We start from the raw sequence: 14078 nt of genomic DNA, 5'->3' as shown, positions 1-14078 counted from the left end.
TGACTGTGAGTGTATACACATGCTTTTTAAAAAAAAAAATGGGATGATAATACGACCTGTATCCCCCTCCCCTCCCCCACACTTAGAAACCTAAGCTTTCAAGGGCACTTACCTGTTTGTAATCCTCAAAGCAGTCCTTGGTAACGAAGGTAGCATTTTCCTGACGAGAAGGTTAAGGAGCTGGCCAGTGTTCCAGCACCGCAGACACACGCACACACTTGCACCCTCCCCCCCCAGCTCTGCTGCCTCTGAAGCTGCCGCTCCTTCACTGCCCCCTGCAGGCACCTGGAGTTGCCCCAGCCCACTGAGCCCAGTCCAGAATTCACGTGCACCATGTGCACATGCCTGCACGTACCGGGCACTTTGCTGAGGAAAGCAGGCCCCCATAGGGGAGGCTACTGACCAAGGCTGCCCTACAGGGATGCAGGTTTTGAAACACAGGCATGCTGATGCCCAGGTTAGTGCTCTTTCCACCACACTTACCTGCCCTCCAAGAGCTTACTGCTTGGGTTTGCAACTCGCCAGAGTACAAAAAATCAGCGTGGGGGGTGGTGGCAGCAGAGGCTTTCACTTGGGTTTGTTCTGGGGTTCCCCCAAGCCCATGGTACATGCCCTGTGAAGAAGAGACGAGCTAGGTCAGAGTGGGTGCAGAAAGGGACATGGTTTGACCTGGAGGACGTTCAGACTTAGAAATCTCTAAAGAACTTTCTGTCAGGCAACCCTGCCCCCACTAGTGCTATTGCAGGGATGTGTGGGCTTCACACCAGGCCACCTCTATGGCAAGCACCTCATTCCGTAGCAGCTGTGAGATTTGTAGGAGCCTGGTTTCAGTCCTCCACTCCCCCGCTGCCCCCCCCCATACACTTGTGCTTCAGTTTTTCAGACTGTAGGATGGAGCTCCTTTCTAAGTGTATCCTGTGCTGCTGGCCAGCCCCTACCCTTTGGTAGGACAGCTGGGGATGAGCAGCAGGCCTTGGATTAGCCCTTCAGGTAAAAGGGACTGGAGTACTGATGATTGAGGTTTTGAAGACTGGGTAGATCCAGGGAAACTGGCCTTCTCCCCCATTATTATGGCACCGAGGAGCAGTGAGCCAAGTCTCCACAGGCTGGGAGTGGCCTGCTCCAGGCGATGAGGAGGTGACTTGGCTTGCACTCTTTTGGGAGTTCTATTGCCCTGAGATAGGATACTGTCCAGGGTGGCATCTGCCAAAGCTGAGGATTCTAAGCCATCATCCATTGGTTTATCTAGGGTCTGGTCTTATTCATCAAGTCTGTGGATTGTAAGGGTTGGTACTGCCTTTGGGATAGCCCTTAAGTTTTTTTGTTTTTGTTTTTTGTTTGACAGAGGGAGACACAGCGAGAGAGGGAACACAAGCAGGGGGAGTGCGAGAGGGAGAAGCAGGCTTCCCGTCGAGTAGGGAGCCTGATGTGGGGCTCCATCCCAGGACCCGGGGATCATGACCTGAGCCGAAGGCAGATGCTTAATGACTGAGCCACACAGGCGCCCCTTTCCCTTAAGATTTTAGAAGACTTCACAAAACATTTCTTTATTCATATCTCACAAGTGCCCTTGAGGTGGGTGGTAGTTGGCCCCCTCTTAAGGAGAAATTCCTTCTCCATAGGCTTATGGTGATTAAGGGACCTACCCAGGGTCAGAGTTAAAAACTGGTAAAGCCAGTCTATTCTTTTTCCCTTTAAATCACAACTAATAAAGAAAATATAAGCATCAGTCTTCCTATTAAGTAAGATACTGCAAGGGAGGCACTTAGCAAAGTGATGGTTCATACTAAGGGCTCAGTAGTAGCTCCAGAAACATTTTTTTAAAAGATACTTGACTCCATCCATCTTTCCAGGAGCCGTGAGCACAGCAGTTTGTCCTCTGAGCTGGAGGCCCTCTTTCTAGGTGTGGGGAAGGAGCACGAGGGCAGCAGCGGCCTAGAAATGCAGGACCTCTGGCTAGGAGTGGACAGGCTGCTCAAGCTCCCCATTAGCTGCTGCTGGGCTTGGAGTTGCTCTGGAATGTTCTCTCATTCTAGGCCTTCTCTGTCCCACCCCCTGATTTGCATCATCACTGCCACTGCCCCTCTGAAGTGGCAGCTCTTTGGAGATCCTCGAGGAAGGCCATGATCCAAAGGGGCTTTGGAAGCCATCTGGTTACTTCTCATTTTATAGAAAACTGAGGCCGTCTCTTGGCCAGTCTCCCACATGGCACTAAGGGAATCATGATACCTGTGCTGGGTCTCTCTTCATTCTGCTTTGTTCTTTCAAGGAAAGAAAAACGGGAGCCTCTTTGCATGGTCAGTGCTGCAGGAGTGTAGATTAGAGGACTAGGTCTGGCAGCACCAGCCCCCAAGGCTGATCTCATATGTGCTGTCATTCCTGGTCCTCCAGACAACAAGCCTTCAGCTCTCTTCTCTCCCCCACATGGGCCAGCTGTTGACACACCCTGAGCCCTCAGAAGGCCAGGAAAGCCTGCCCAAATGGAGCAGGTGTTGCCCAGAAATGCTCTACATTTCCTGAGAACAGGTCCACCCTTCTACTCTGCCTTGCTGATGAGCTCTTTAAGATAGAGCATAAAGCATGGTTCTGGGAAGACTGGGGGCACCGAACAAGCATCCAGGACTAAGTACCTAATAGGAGGCTCACCTCAGAAACTGAGCTTAGGGAGGGGTGGAAAAATTTGTCAGTGGCCTTTTTAAAGAAAATCAATTCTGCAGTGACTTTTATTGAATTCATAGGGGCATTCCTTTATGAAAAATAAAAAAAAACTATAGAGTTGTACAGGCATGCTTTGTAATTAGACAAACCAGTGATGAAGCCTGCTCAGATACAGAGTACCTCTAAAGTTCCAAAATAATAGCTAACAACTATTGAGTGCTAACTATGTGCTAGGCATTTTTCTAAGCACTTTACAAATAGCAACTCAGTCCTTATAGTCCCATTAGGTTAGAAACTATTCCCATTTACAGAAACCCGGAGTCACCAAAGTAGAAGAGCTGTTGGAGCCCAGGCTCTTAACCATTGTACCACCCTGATGCTGGGGGTGAGGTGGGCAGTTTTCCTGACTCCCTGCCTGGTGCTCTTTCCACAGAAGCACTGGTCCCATAATTCTCACTTGTGTTTCTGCATTTTGTTCTTCCTGGGACTTGCATTGATTCCTCCAGAAGAGCCCAGGCCTAAGGGTTTGCAGATCTTTTCTGAGGTAAGGACATAGCAGCTTTTGGAGGGAAAGAGCATTGACCCCACCACACCCGTGTCTGCTCTCAGCATCAGCTACTAGTTTTGTGGGCTGGACCCTTCCTTGGCAGTCTTACCTAATTTCTATATCCACAGTACACGGTGTGTGTTACATTGTTGTTGAGAAGAGTATTTTTCAGTCCTTGCAAAGGGGATTCCCACAGCAGATGTTGCTAATTGATCCTAGGCTTTTCTTGAGCCCATTTACTGCCTGAGGATCCTCAGTTTAACATCCCAGGCAGTTGAAATGAAGCAATCACATGTGGAGGAAGATTAAAGCCCTTGTATAAAGTGAGCCCTCAGAGGATAGGGACTGTTTTATTCACCACTGCTTCCCCAGTGCCTGGCACACGGACCCCTCAATAGCCCAGGTACCAATGGTCAAGTGTCACCGTAGCATGGTAGGAACTCAGGGCAGGATCTCGAAAAACAAGCTGAATACTTGTAACAAGTCAGGAAGCTCGCTGTGTCTCAGTTCTTGTTCTGTGATATGGGGAGAACCACGTCTGCCCTTCCTACCTCGGACTGTTTGAGACTTTGACACAGTGATGGGTGAGGAAGTATCTTACAAACTCGTTAGCCCTGGTCAGCAAGGGTAGGGAAAGATAGTTTACCTGGGTGGGTGGTGTATGCTTTGTTCAGCTTTCCTCTGTGCTCCAGAGCAGGGCCTGTACAAAGTCCCTGCTTTTTCCCACCTCCCTTTCCTTTGTCCTATAAAGTGTTCGCAGTTTACTCCATCCTTTTCTTTCTGATCTGCTGGAGGAGGCAAAATCATCCTGGGCTGGGTGCTGGCTAGCGCTCAGGCCTTTGGGTTGCAGGTGGCCCTTTCAATAAACAGTACTTTGATTCCTGACTGTGCTTTTGCCCTTCTTCCCTTATGCTGCGTGATGGCATCCCCACCTGGCAGGTAAGCAGGCTAATAGGCTCAGAGAAGTGGATTCTGGTGCTGGTGGCCTCAGTCACCTGTTGGGGCTACACGCTTGGTCTGGAGCCCTTTGGGAACCTGAAGAACCTACTGTTTGTCTCCTGCAGTGCCAGAAGAGGCCTAGGGTAGCCTGGGATTTCATATCCTTAGGGTCAGATACCTTCTCACTGAGACCTTTGGCTAGCCACTTAGTCTCTGAAACTGGGATAGAGTTCCACCACTGTGAGGATCAGAAGACATAATGCGAAAGCCTGTAGCAGGGAGCTTGAGGTGAATGCTTTGTAAGTGGTGGCCATTATCGTGTAGTGGACCCAGACCTCAGGGCCATTGGGTGAGCAAGGAACAGGCTTAGCCTAAGAGAGTGGAGACTGTTTGGCTGTAAAGGAGGAGGAAGGCAAACCTCCCTTCAAGAGACTTCATCTCCATAGTTTGGAGCTCGTTGTGAAACTGAACCCCAAGCCCAGCCCAGACTGATCTTTTGTGACCTCACATGTGTCAGGACTCTCAGCCCATGGCTTCTTGGCCTGATGAGTCTTGGTTCCTGATGCTAGAGATTGAACTGGTGGGTAAATGGAGGGGTTGTGCTCCTTGTGCACCCCTCTTGTGGCTGCTTTTTGTGTGTGCAATGAAGTCAGGCCTACCTCCTGCTCTGGTGAGCCAGTTAATTCCTGTCTGCAGACATGAGACCCTGGACCCAGGGTCGGAGACCAGGGTTCCTTCCCAGCACTTTCATTCTCTGGCAGCTCAGTTCTCAAACATTAACTGGCATCAGCATTGCATAGGAAACTTGTTAAAACTGCAGATGCCCAAGCTCTGTCTTCCTCACCAAACTGATTCCTGGAGCTCGAGGGAATCCAGGAATGTGCATTTAAACCAAGCCTTCCCTCCCTGCTGAGTGGTATTGCAAGCCTGCTAGCTCACTGGTCCCAGTTTCCACAGCTGTGAGGTGAGGGTTTTTCATACAGGCTTCTTCTCAGGAACTCCAGCTGAGCGGAAGGTAAAGGGGGAGGGGGCTTGGGTTACCCGTCCCATGAGAACAGCTCTGCTCGGGGCGCCTGGGTGGCTCAGTCGTTAAGCATCTGCTCAGGTCCTGATCCCAGGGTCCTGGGATCGAGCCCCACATTGGGCTCGCAGGAAGCCTGCTTCTCCCTCTCCCACTCCCCCTGCTTGTGTTCCCCTCTCGCTGTGTATCTCTCTATCAAATAAATAAAATATTAAAAAAAAAAAAGAACAGCTCTGCTGTCAGTAGAGCATGTGATTCTTGATCTCAGGGTTGTGAGTTCGAGCCCCACATTGAGTGTAGAAAGATTACTTAAAAGTATTTTTAGAAAAATTAAATATACTATGTAAAACTGAAAGTTTTCAATGTTTTAATTTTAATAATCTAATTATGTTAAATTTAATTATAAATATATAGATCTAATATTAATTTTAATCCATATAAAATAGGGACACCTGGGTGGCTCAGTTGGTTAAGCGTCTGCATTTGGCCTAGATCATGATCCCAGAGTTGTGGGATCGAGCCCCGCTTAGGGCTTTCTGCTCAGCAGGGAGTCTGCTTCTCCCTCTCCCTCTACCCCTACCCCTGCTTGTGCTCTCCCTCCCGCTCTCTCCAATAAATCTTTTAAAATAATAATAATATAAAATATTAAAACGAGACCCATGTACCCACTACCAGTTTAAGAAGTGCAGCCCTGATTTTAAAATGTTAAATGTGGTGGTGTAGTTCTGGGTAGCCTCTATGAAAATTAACAATTGAAATTCTTTGGGTTCAATAAAATAACTACTAAGTATGTCCAGAGAAAACCTGCCTTAGAATTACCTAGCAGAATAAATAAACAAAATCTTTAAAAAGGGAGGGGGCATCTGGGTGGCTCAGTTTGTTAAGCGTCTGCCTTGGGCTCAGGTCATGATCCCAGGGTCCTGGGATCGAGTCCTGCATTGGGCTCCCTGCTCAGCGGGGAGTTTGCTTCTCCCTCTGCCCCTCCCCCTACCCCCTGTTCGTGCCTCCCCAAAAATAAGTAAATAAAATCTTAAAAAAATAATAATAATAATAATTACCTAGCAGATTTCTTTGGCCCTACCATTACTGAGCAAAAAAATCTCCAGAGCATGGGACCCAGAAATCTACATTTTGATAAGCTTCTCAGAGGGTAGGTGATTCTTCTGCATATAAAAATCTTAGAGGACGCCTGGATGGCTCAGTCGGTTGAGTGTCTGCCTTTGGCTTGGATCATTCATGATCCTTGGGGTCCTGGGATCAAGCCCCACTCCAGGCTCCCTGCTCAACTGGGGACCTGCTTCTCCCTCCCCCTCTGCCTGCCACTCCCCCTGCTTGTGCTGTCTGTCTCTCTCAAATAAATAAATAAAATCTTTAAAAAAAATAAAATCTGAGAGCTGATGTCCTTTGTAGCAGTGGTTTTGATGGTAGCCTGTTTCCCTGGGAAGCTGGCTTCATCTAAAGTTGTAGTTAGGATGATCAGTGAATGTGGGGATAAAAATCAAAGGATGTTAGGCTTGGAAGGACTGCATATGACAGGATTCCCTCCACCCCAACCATAGGCCTCTGAATGGAGGGACTAAAGACACCCAGATTGGAATTCATGCCAAGTTCGCACAGCAAGGGCTCTAGCACCTGCACCAGTCTTCTGACATCCCGTCTACTGGCATCCCGTCTTCTGATTCCTATCCCAGGGCTTTGTTCTCCACCCCACTGTCCTGGGACATAGGGCAGTGGTCCTTCTTTCCCATGGTGGCCAGATTTAGCAAGTAAAAATATGGGACACCCAATTAAATTTGAATTTCAGATAAATGGTGCATAGTTTTTTAGTATAAGGTGTCCCAAATATTGCATAGGACATACTTATGCTGAAAAATTACTTGCTGATGATCTGAAATTCAAATTTAATTAGATATGTCCTGAGATTTTTTTTTTTTAATCTGGCAGCCATAATCCATCTCAGTCTTTTTTTTTTTAGGCCCCAGACAGATTGAAGAATTGCCTCAAAGAGATAAAAAAAAATAACTGTCTTGCATTCTGTGTTTAATGATGACCTCATTTAAGCTGTTACATCTGTGAGCTAGCACCTATCATGAACCTCAGAATGAGAGATTCAGTCTGACTCTGGGATCTCCCTTTTTGCCTCCATCATGAACCCGCTTGTTTGGCCTGTGTGGCCCAGTTAATAATGCCTGTCAAGTTACAGGCTGCATGAAAGGTTGGTCCGATTTGACCAGGTTTTCCTGCAGTGGGCCTTGGTTTTCCCCAGTGTATCGAATGATACCCCTGCATCCCTCCCAGAGTGCCTGCCCTGTTGGCCACAATGAGGAGGTAACTTGAACTCTCCTCCTAGTGGTTAAGAGCACAGGTTTTAGAGCCAGACTGCTTGGCTTCAAATTCTGTTTTACTTCTTGCTGGTTGTGATCTTTGGCAAATAATCTTTCCACCCTGTGCCTTGGTTTCCTCATTTATAAAATGAGACCAATTAGAGAAACTAGCTCAGTGTTACAACAATGCAGGGCATCTAGTAAGGGCTTACTCCATATCATATGCACTTGTTAATATTACGACCACAGCTTGTGGCTAGCATCTCTTTTGCTTAGATGAGCAATCTCTGTGGTTGAGGTCTTGCCTTCTCGCTTGTCATACCTCTAAACCTCATGTTACTACCTTTTGTTCAGTTGAGGAAAGTGAGGTTCAGGGAGGATGGGAGGTAGTGCCCCCCAAGGTTATACAAGTGCTAGGACCCAGCCCTGATTTCGGATAATTGGGTGCCTCAGAGTCAAGGCAGGGCTGGGCGTGGGGTTCCTCTGGAAGCCAGCAGTGCCTAGGTTACTTCTTTCTCTGCCTGGGGAGAGCTCTGACTAAAGGTGAGAGGGTTGAGGCTATAGCCTTGGGAATTAGCACTTGGAAAGCAAAGTCTCTTTTCTTTGGTGTGAAATCGTGGAAGGAGATGGGTTTGTGAACTCGCTGTTCATTCAGCAAATATCAGCTGTGTTGCCAGTCCCTGAGTTAGACACCGGGATTACTGCTATCAAAACAGCCTGGTTCCTGCCCTCAAGGAGCCACATAATCAGGGGGTGAGGTTACAGAGTTGAGAGAGCATGGAGCGGGGGCACTTGACTTGCAGTCTGAGAGGGCTCCCCAAGGAGATTGATCTAATGGCCAGATAAAGGTCCACAGGTGGGTGAGTGTGAACTCAAGTAATGCAGCCCCTATGTAGCCTAATAAATTCCCTTGTTCCCCAAAGTAGAAGTTCTTTCCAGTCAGGGTAAACTTAACCTTTCCAGATGCCAATCTCCAGGAAATGGTGCCAGCCCCCAAATAAACATCAGGCCTTCCCCATTCTGCTGGCACTGAGGCTGAAATCTCCGGCCACCCACTCAGTCCTACAGGCTTTCTCCCATCTGGCCCAGCCTGGTCTCACCCTTTACCCACGTTTGTCCCCCAATTTCATTTCCAGCTTCTCCCTCCTACCAGTTCTTTTTACCATGATCTGATGAGTGACTACATGTGCCTTCTCCCCCCTAAAACCCCCTAGTTTCTCACTGGTTGACCAAGTCTTTGCTCTTTAGATCTCCTAGATGAGGCCCCTCTAGGTTGCTTTTATTGCAAAGGATCAGTAGCATTAGGATCTTTCTAGAACAAGACAATATAGAAAATGTGTGTGTTTGTTTTATCTGGCTTTATACCAGGTGTTTATGGGTTTGGTCCCTTTGTAGACTGAGAGATACTCCTCGAGGCCAGGCTCTCTTCCTTCCACGCTGAGTAAAAAATTGAGGATGGCGGGGAGGGGACCCAGAAAGGGATGTGTAATTGAAGTCAGAACTCCAAGCCTTCCCTATGCTCTTCCTTCCTCTAGCATGGCAGGGGCTTATACCAAAGCCTCCCCAGGGACTTTTGGTGAATTTCCCCCTCTTTCTTTCCTCTTTCCTGGGGAAACCTGCCCTGGAGCCCAGCCTGTCTATAGAGGGTGGTGTCCGGAAGAAAGGCAGGCTGGAGTCCGGGGGGAGGGAGGTGGCATTTCAAATCTGAATCAGTGAATTGAGCCAATTGATGCCCAGGAGTTTTTCTCCACACATTCTGATTCTTTTCATGTTGAGAGATCATTTGATGGGTTGGTTTTTTTTCTTTTTTAATGATGAGGATGAGGATTACTTGGAAAAATAGTGAACTTTTTGTGTGAATCTGAATTGACATACTTCGCATTTGTTGTGTGCTGGGCACTCTTATGCTCTGTTCATGTGACTGGCACGGCGGTGCTATGAGAATATTAGGACTTCAGTCGTAGAGACTGAATTAGGAAATTAGGAAACCAGTTCAGAGGGGTTCTCCGGGGGCAGAGTATGTGCAGTAGATACCAAAGTCCATGTCGTTACGATGGGCTGTCTGCATTCCTAGACCATCTTTGAATGCAGGGGTGACAGTTGAGGCGGAGAGAGTGAATCTGAGAGGGTTAGACAGTGTGGTGTGGGCAGCCACTCCACTTTGCACGGGAGCTGCGCTCTGCCCTGCCCACCCTCAGCACCCACCTTTGGCCTTCCTCGTTTCCTGGTATCCTGCATTAGCCGTGGTGGGTTAGCTCCCCTGGTCCGCAGCACTCAATCTGAAGTGAAAATAGTGAGTTGGCCATGCAGATAGTCTCCTGATGTTCTACCTCTACGACCACAACCACACATAGAGAGGTTCTGGTGGGCTTCATTTAATACCCAAATGCACGTGTATATTTAGGAAGCCCCTTGACTCCCTGGAACTAGAATCACTACTGACTCCTGGCTGAAGATGGTCCTGTGGGACAGAAAGTGGCTTTTCTTCTTTTCCAGATACCGGTTAGCCCTGGACTTGCCTTAATCAAGGAGGCAGGTCTTCCTGGGGCCTCTCTCTGCCATCCTGCTCCCTTAGAATGGTGGGCCTCAAGTAGGGCCTGCCTCACCACACTTCTACCTCCCTCAGTACCTGAGAACCTCTCCCAGCCTTCCATAACTCTGTTTACCGGGATACACTGGGGAAGGGCCCTAAGATGGCACCAGGAAGGAGTATTGTCCCTACCAGTGGACACGTGGGATTTGTGGCAAGCCGAAAGAGTACTTGAACCAAGAGAGTTGGGACTTCCAGCGCTCACCCTGGCTCTTCCCTAGGGAGGCCCCTCTAGGGCCTCGGTTCCCTATCTGCAAGCAGAGGGGATTAGAACCATGGTCCTTTTTGCTGCTCTAACCTACTCTGTTTCCTTGGGCAGGTGCAGGGTGGTGAGTTTAGTGTTTGCTGAGCTGGGTGTGGGTCAGCTGGCACACGTGTCAGAATGGAGAGGCGGAGGAGGGGGCTTGTTCCCTGTTTTGGCTGGGATGATGCTGGATGTGGGGACTGGCACCTGCACAAAGGATTGGTTTTCATTGGGAGCCATTTCAGATGCCAAGCCCTGTATCTATTGTGGAGCTGGAGAGAGAGTGTGTGTTAGTTGGTTGCCTGGTGAAGGAGGATGGCGGGGGCGGAGGGACCCAGAAAGGGATGTGTAATTGAAGTCAGAAAGCCTAGTCTTTTTTCTAGTCTCCCGCAGGGCCTGACAGCAATGCACTTGAGCCTTCCCGGCTTCTCCTAGGCCCCACAGGATTTTAACAGTTCTAGGAATTCTACAGAAAGGCAGAAGTAGTTCTGTCTCCCTAGTGGACTCTTCTGTCTTTCTAGGAGACTTTGTTCTTCTTGGCGTAGGGGCAGCCTGAGGCTCTAGCTGCGAGCAGAGCAAGAGCAGGGCACTATGGGTCCTGGGGGCAGAGGGAGGCTAGCTAGACATGGGGCCTTTTCAACAAACTGCACACAGGACTACTTGAAGAATATTCCTGTGTATGCCCAGACTAGCCGTATTCTCTCGGTCATCTTGGGGTTGGTGAGGGAATAGGGAATCAGTATGGTCTTTTAGTGGCAGGATGGCTCTCACATTAATTGGAGACCCAACTTTCAGTACATTACATGTCCCTTTGTGATCTTGGTGAAATGAAATGTCAGGCAGGGTGATCACAGGATATGACTCTTCCCAATTTTAAGAGTTTTTATTATTTTTATTTTTATTAGAAGAAACAGACAATGACCTGAAAAATTTAGCCTCATCTTTTCAAGAAAAGTCTTCAGGAACACCTCACCTCTGAGCCTGATTCTCCTTTCCCACTTCTTGTTAATGAACTTGAAGTTGCAGGCCCTTGGCCTGCTCTTGTCCTGATAGCATGTGGGGAGTGTTGTTGGGGGCTGGAGCATGGGTCCGTGGAGAAGTGATTATTGCCATAACTCCGGTGTAGTCATCTGCAGCAGCTGCTTCCTCCAGGTCCTGGTTCTAAGCAGCAGCCTCGTCTGGGACCTGGGTGGTGGTAGACTTATCTGGGGCACCCAGGATTGGCAAGGAAGTAGGTCCATAGTAGTTTCCCGGTCCTATGAGCTTCATCCTCTTGGGACTGAGAGATTTTCTGGGTTTCCCCTGTCTGGCACTGAGGATGGAAGATCAAAGCTGGGTTCCACAGCTCCAGCTTTTAGAAGGCATGTGGGATATCTTGAGGGGGCAGTGGCTCTGGTAGGGTTTGAAAACCCAAGAATGCTGTGGCCTCACAGGAGTCAGGGACTCTCTCTGCTCATTAAGAGAACATGGGTCTGTTCAAGGAATAGGAAATTCCTTTTGAGGCCAGCTAGGCAGATATCTCTATTCAGGGACTGAGGGCAGCTCTTGTCTTGGCATCGTTGGCCAACAGTGGAGGCAAAGTGAGAGAGAAGTGGGTGAGCAGAGCCTCAGGATGTACCTTTTCCCCTGGGTCTCTGAGGGTGGCAGGGTTCAGAAACCCTTGTTCTTCAGAAGTGTGTTTGGAAAATAAGTGTAGGTGTGGAAGGGACCAGACCTATTAGAGTTATTCCTTAAAAAAAAAAAAAAAATTTTTTTTTTTTTTTTTTTTTTTTAAAGCCCATGTCTTTGTTGAAATGACTGGAAAATTCCAAGCAGAATTAAATCACTGTTAACATACTACTTTACTCCTGATAATACTTGGTTATATGGCCTTCCAGATATTCCTATTTGTGTATATGTGCATATACATGGGGCTTTTAAAAAATATTTATTTGAGAGAGCAGGGGGAGGGGCAGGGGGGAGAGGGATAGAGAATCTCAAGAAGGAGACTCCCCCCTTAGCATGTGAGGCTCACAACTCTGAGATCATGACCTGAGTTGAAACCAAGAATCAGATGTTCAACCTACTGAGCCACCCAGGCGCCCCTAAATATACATGTTTTTTATTTGCTTTATAAAAATAGGATTACGAGTCTTCTCATTTATTGTGTTTATCTTTTCATATCTTTTATCTCTGGTAGAGAGCATTATCTTTTTAATGACTAAAAATTGTTAAACTTTAATTTCTTTAGCCAGGTTTCTGCTGTTGGACATGAAGGTTTTCAATATTTTGAAGTTAGAAATAGCACTTCTGTTACGGACGACATCTTTTTACATAATTCTAAGCACTCATCTAATTTGTGTGATTAGGATAAATTCCTAAAGGTAGGACCATTGAGTCAAGTGGGTCTCACTTTTGCTTTGGGAACTTGGAGAGCAGAGAGTCTTTCCTGAGTGGCTAGCCCTTCTGTTGACTGCAGGTCGTTGAGGACAGAGCTGGCCCCACTGGGGAGATGGGAGGCTTAGAAGAGAGCCCTGGACTTGATTGCCAGCTCAGGGTTTTTATCTTGCCTTTCCCATGATCACTAGCCCAGGTCTGCTTATCCACAGACTTCCACAGTGTTAGAGCTAGAGAAGGCCTTTTAGATCCTTCCTTTATGGAATCTGCTGGGATTAGGGAGCCTTCATTAAAGAGCCAGCTCTGGCATGGCCCCAGTCTGCCACGGACTTACCCTCTCCAGGGCTCAGGGCCGTCTTTATAGGAGGGTACAGAGCTAGGAGGGTACAGAGCTGGGAGGGCCCTTCTGCCTCAGGGTCGAGTTCCTGGGGTGTTGGCTGCTGATTGTTTCCATGATCTCACTTTCCATGATTTCTCCCGAGAGAGGCTGGTACGGTTGTTACTGGTGGTTGAGCATGTGTCCTTCCCCTTTTCACCATGTCTTCCTCCTTTGGAAACCTGCAGGTTGCTTGATGGAGTAGGGGTGGTAATGAGGGCGAGGAGCTAGTGGTGGCCCCTCCATGGGTTTTGCATAACCGTTTCTCCCTTCTTGTTCCCACAGAACATTCTGCTCCAGCCAAGGTGGTGAGGGCAGCAGTTCCTAAACAGCGCAAAGGCAGCAAGGTAAGGAGTGGAGCGGGCAACCTAAGGGGACTTCTTGAAGAAGGAGGTGGTGTGGCCTCTTCTGAACTTCGAGGTAGTTCTGTATACTCTCAATAGCAGGGGAGCCCCGTCTGGGCCTCCAGTGTGGATGATCCTAGTGGACAGACTGATTGTGGCTTCTTATCTCTTGGGGGAATGGTATGTTGAATGAGGGGCTGAATTGCAGAGACAAGGCCACCCCAGGGCCCTCATAGAATGTGTCTTGCAGGTTGGTGACTTTGGAGATGCAATCAACTGGCCCACACCTGGAGAGATAGCCCACAAGAGCGTACAGGTGCGTCTCTGGGGAAGAATGGGCAGGTTTGAATGCTGTGGACGTATACACATTTGGCTTCTTTTAAGTTCTCAGAGCCTTGGATCTTACCTTTCCTGGTTTTTTCTGTTTTTTAAGAGGAGTGGTTGGTATAATATGGCAGCACTGAAATCGCTAAGAATCATCATCATTTGAGCCCTTGCTGTGTGCCAGGAACTGCCAAGTGCTACTTACTGTTTCACCTGTCCCTCACAGTGACTTAGAGATAGGTCCTTCAGTAATTCCCGTTTACAGATGAGGCCACTGAAGGTAATAACTCTGAGCCCTTGGGAGAGGCTCATAACCAGCCCTTGATGGTCAAGTG

General features: G+C 48.2%; 1 protein-coding gene across 3 annotated transcripts in view; it reads left to right on the top strand.

The window, feature by feature from the left end:
• The window catches only part of LARP1 (La ribonucleoprotein 1, translational regulator), a 52285-nt gene that overhangs the window by 16557 nt on the left and 21650 nt on the right, over nt 1–14078 (top strand). For all 3 annotated transcript variants that reach the window (XM_045902125.3, XM_045902118.3, XM_045902129.2), the window contains exons 2-3: nt 13361–13422; nt 13670–13735. In XM_045902125.3, the coding sequence (XP_045758081.1) occupies nt 13361–13422; nt 13670–13735 (128 nt within the window). The remainder of the gene's footprint in view (nt 1–13360; nt 13423–13669; nt 13736–14078) is intronic.

Source organism: Mirounga angustirostris, unplaced genomic scaffold (genome assembly GCF_029215605.1).
Source record: "Mirounga angustirostris isolate CCGP_5_RB_7025 unplaced genomic scaffold, mMirAng1.0.hap1 SCAF_7, whole genome shotgun sequence".
Lineage (NCBI taxonomy): Eukaryota > Metazoa > Chordata > Mammalia > Carnivora > Phocidae > Mirounga > Mirounga angustirostris.
The sequence above is the reverse complement of the archived record's forward strand: the minus strand, read 5'-3'. Positions and strand labels throughout refer to the sequence as shown.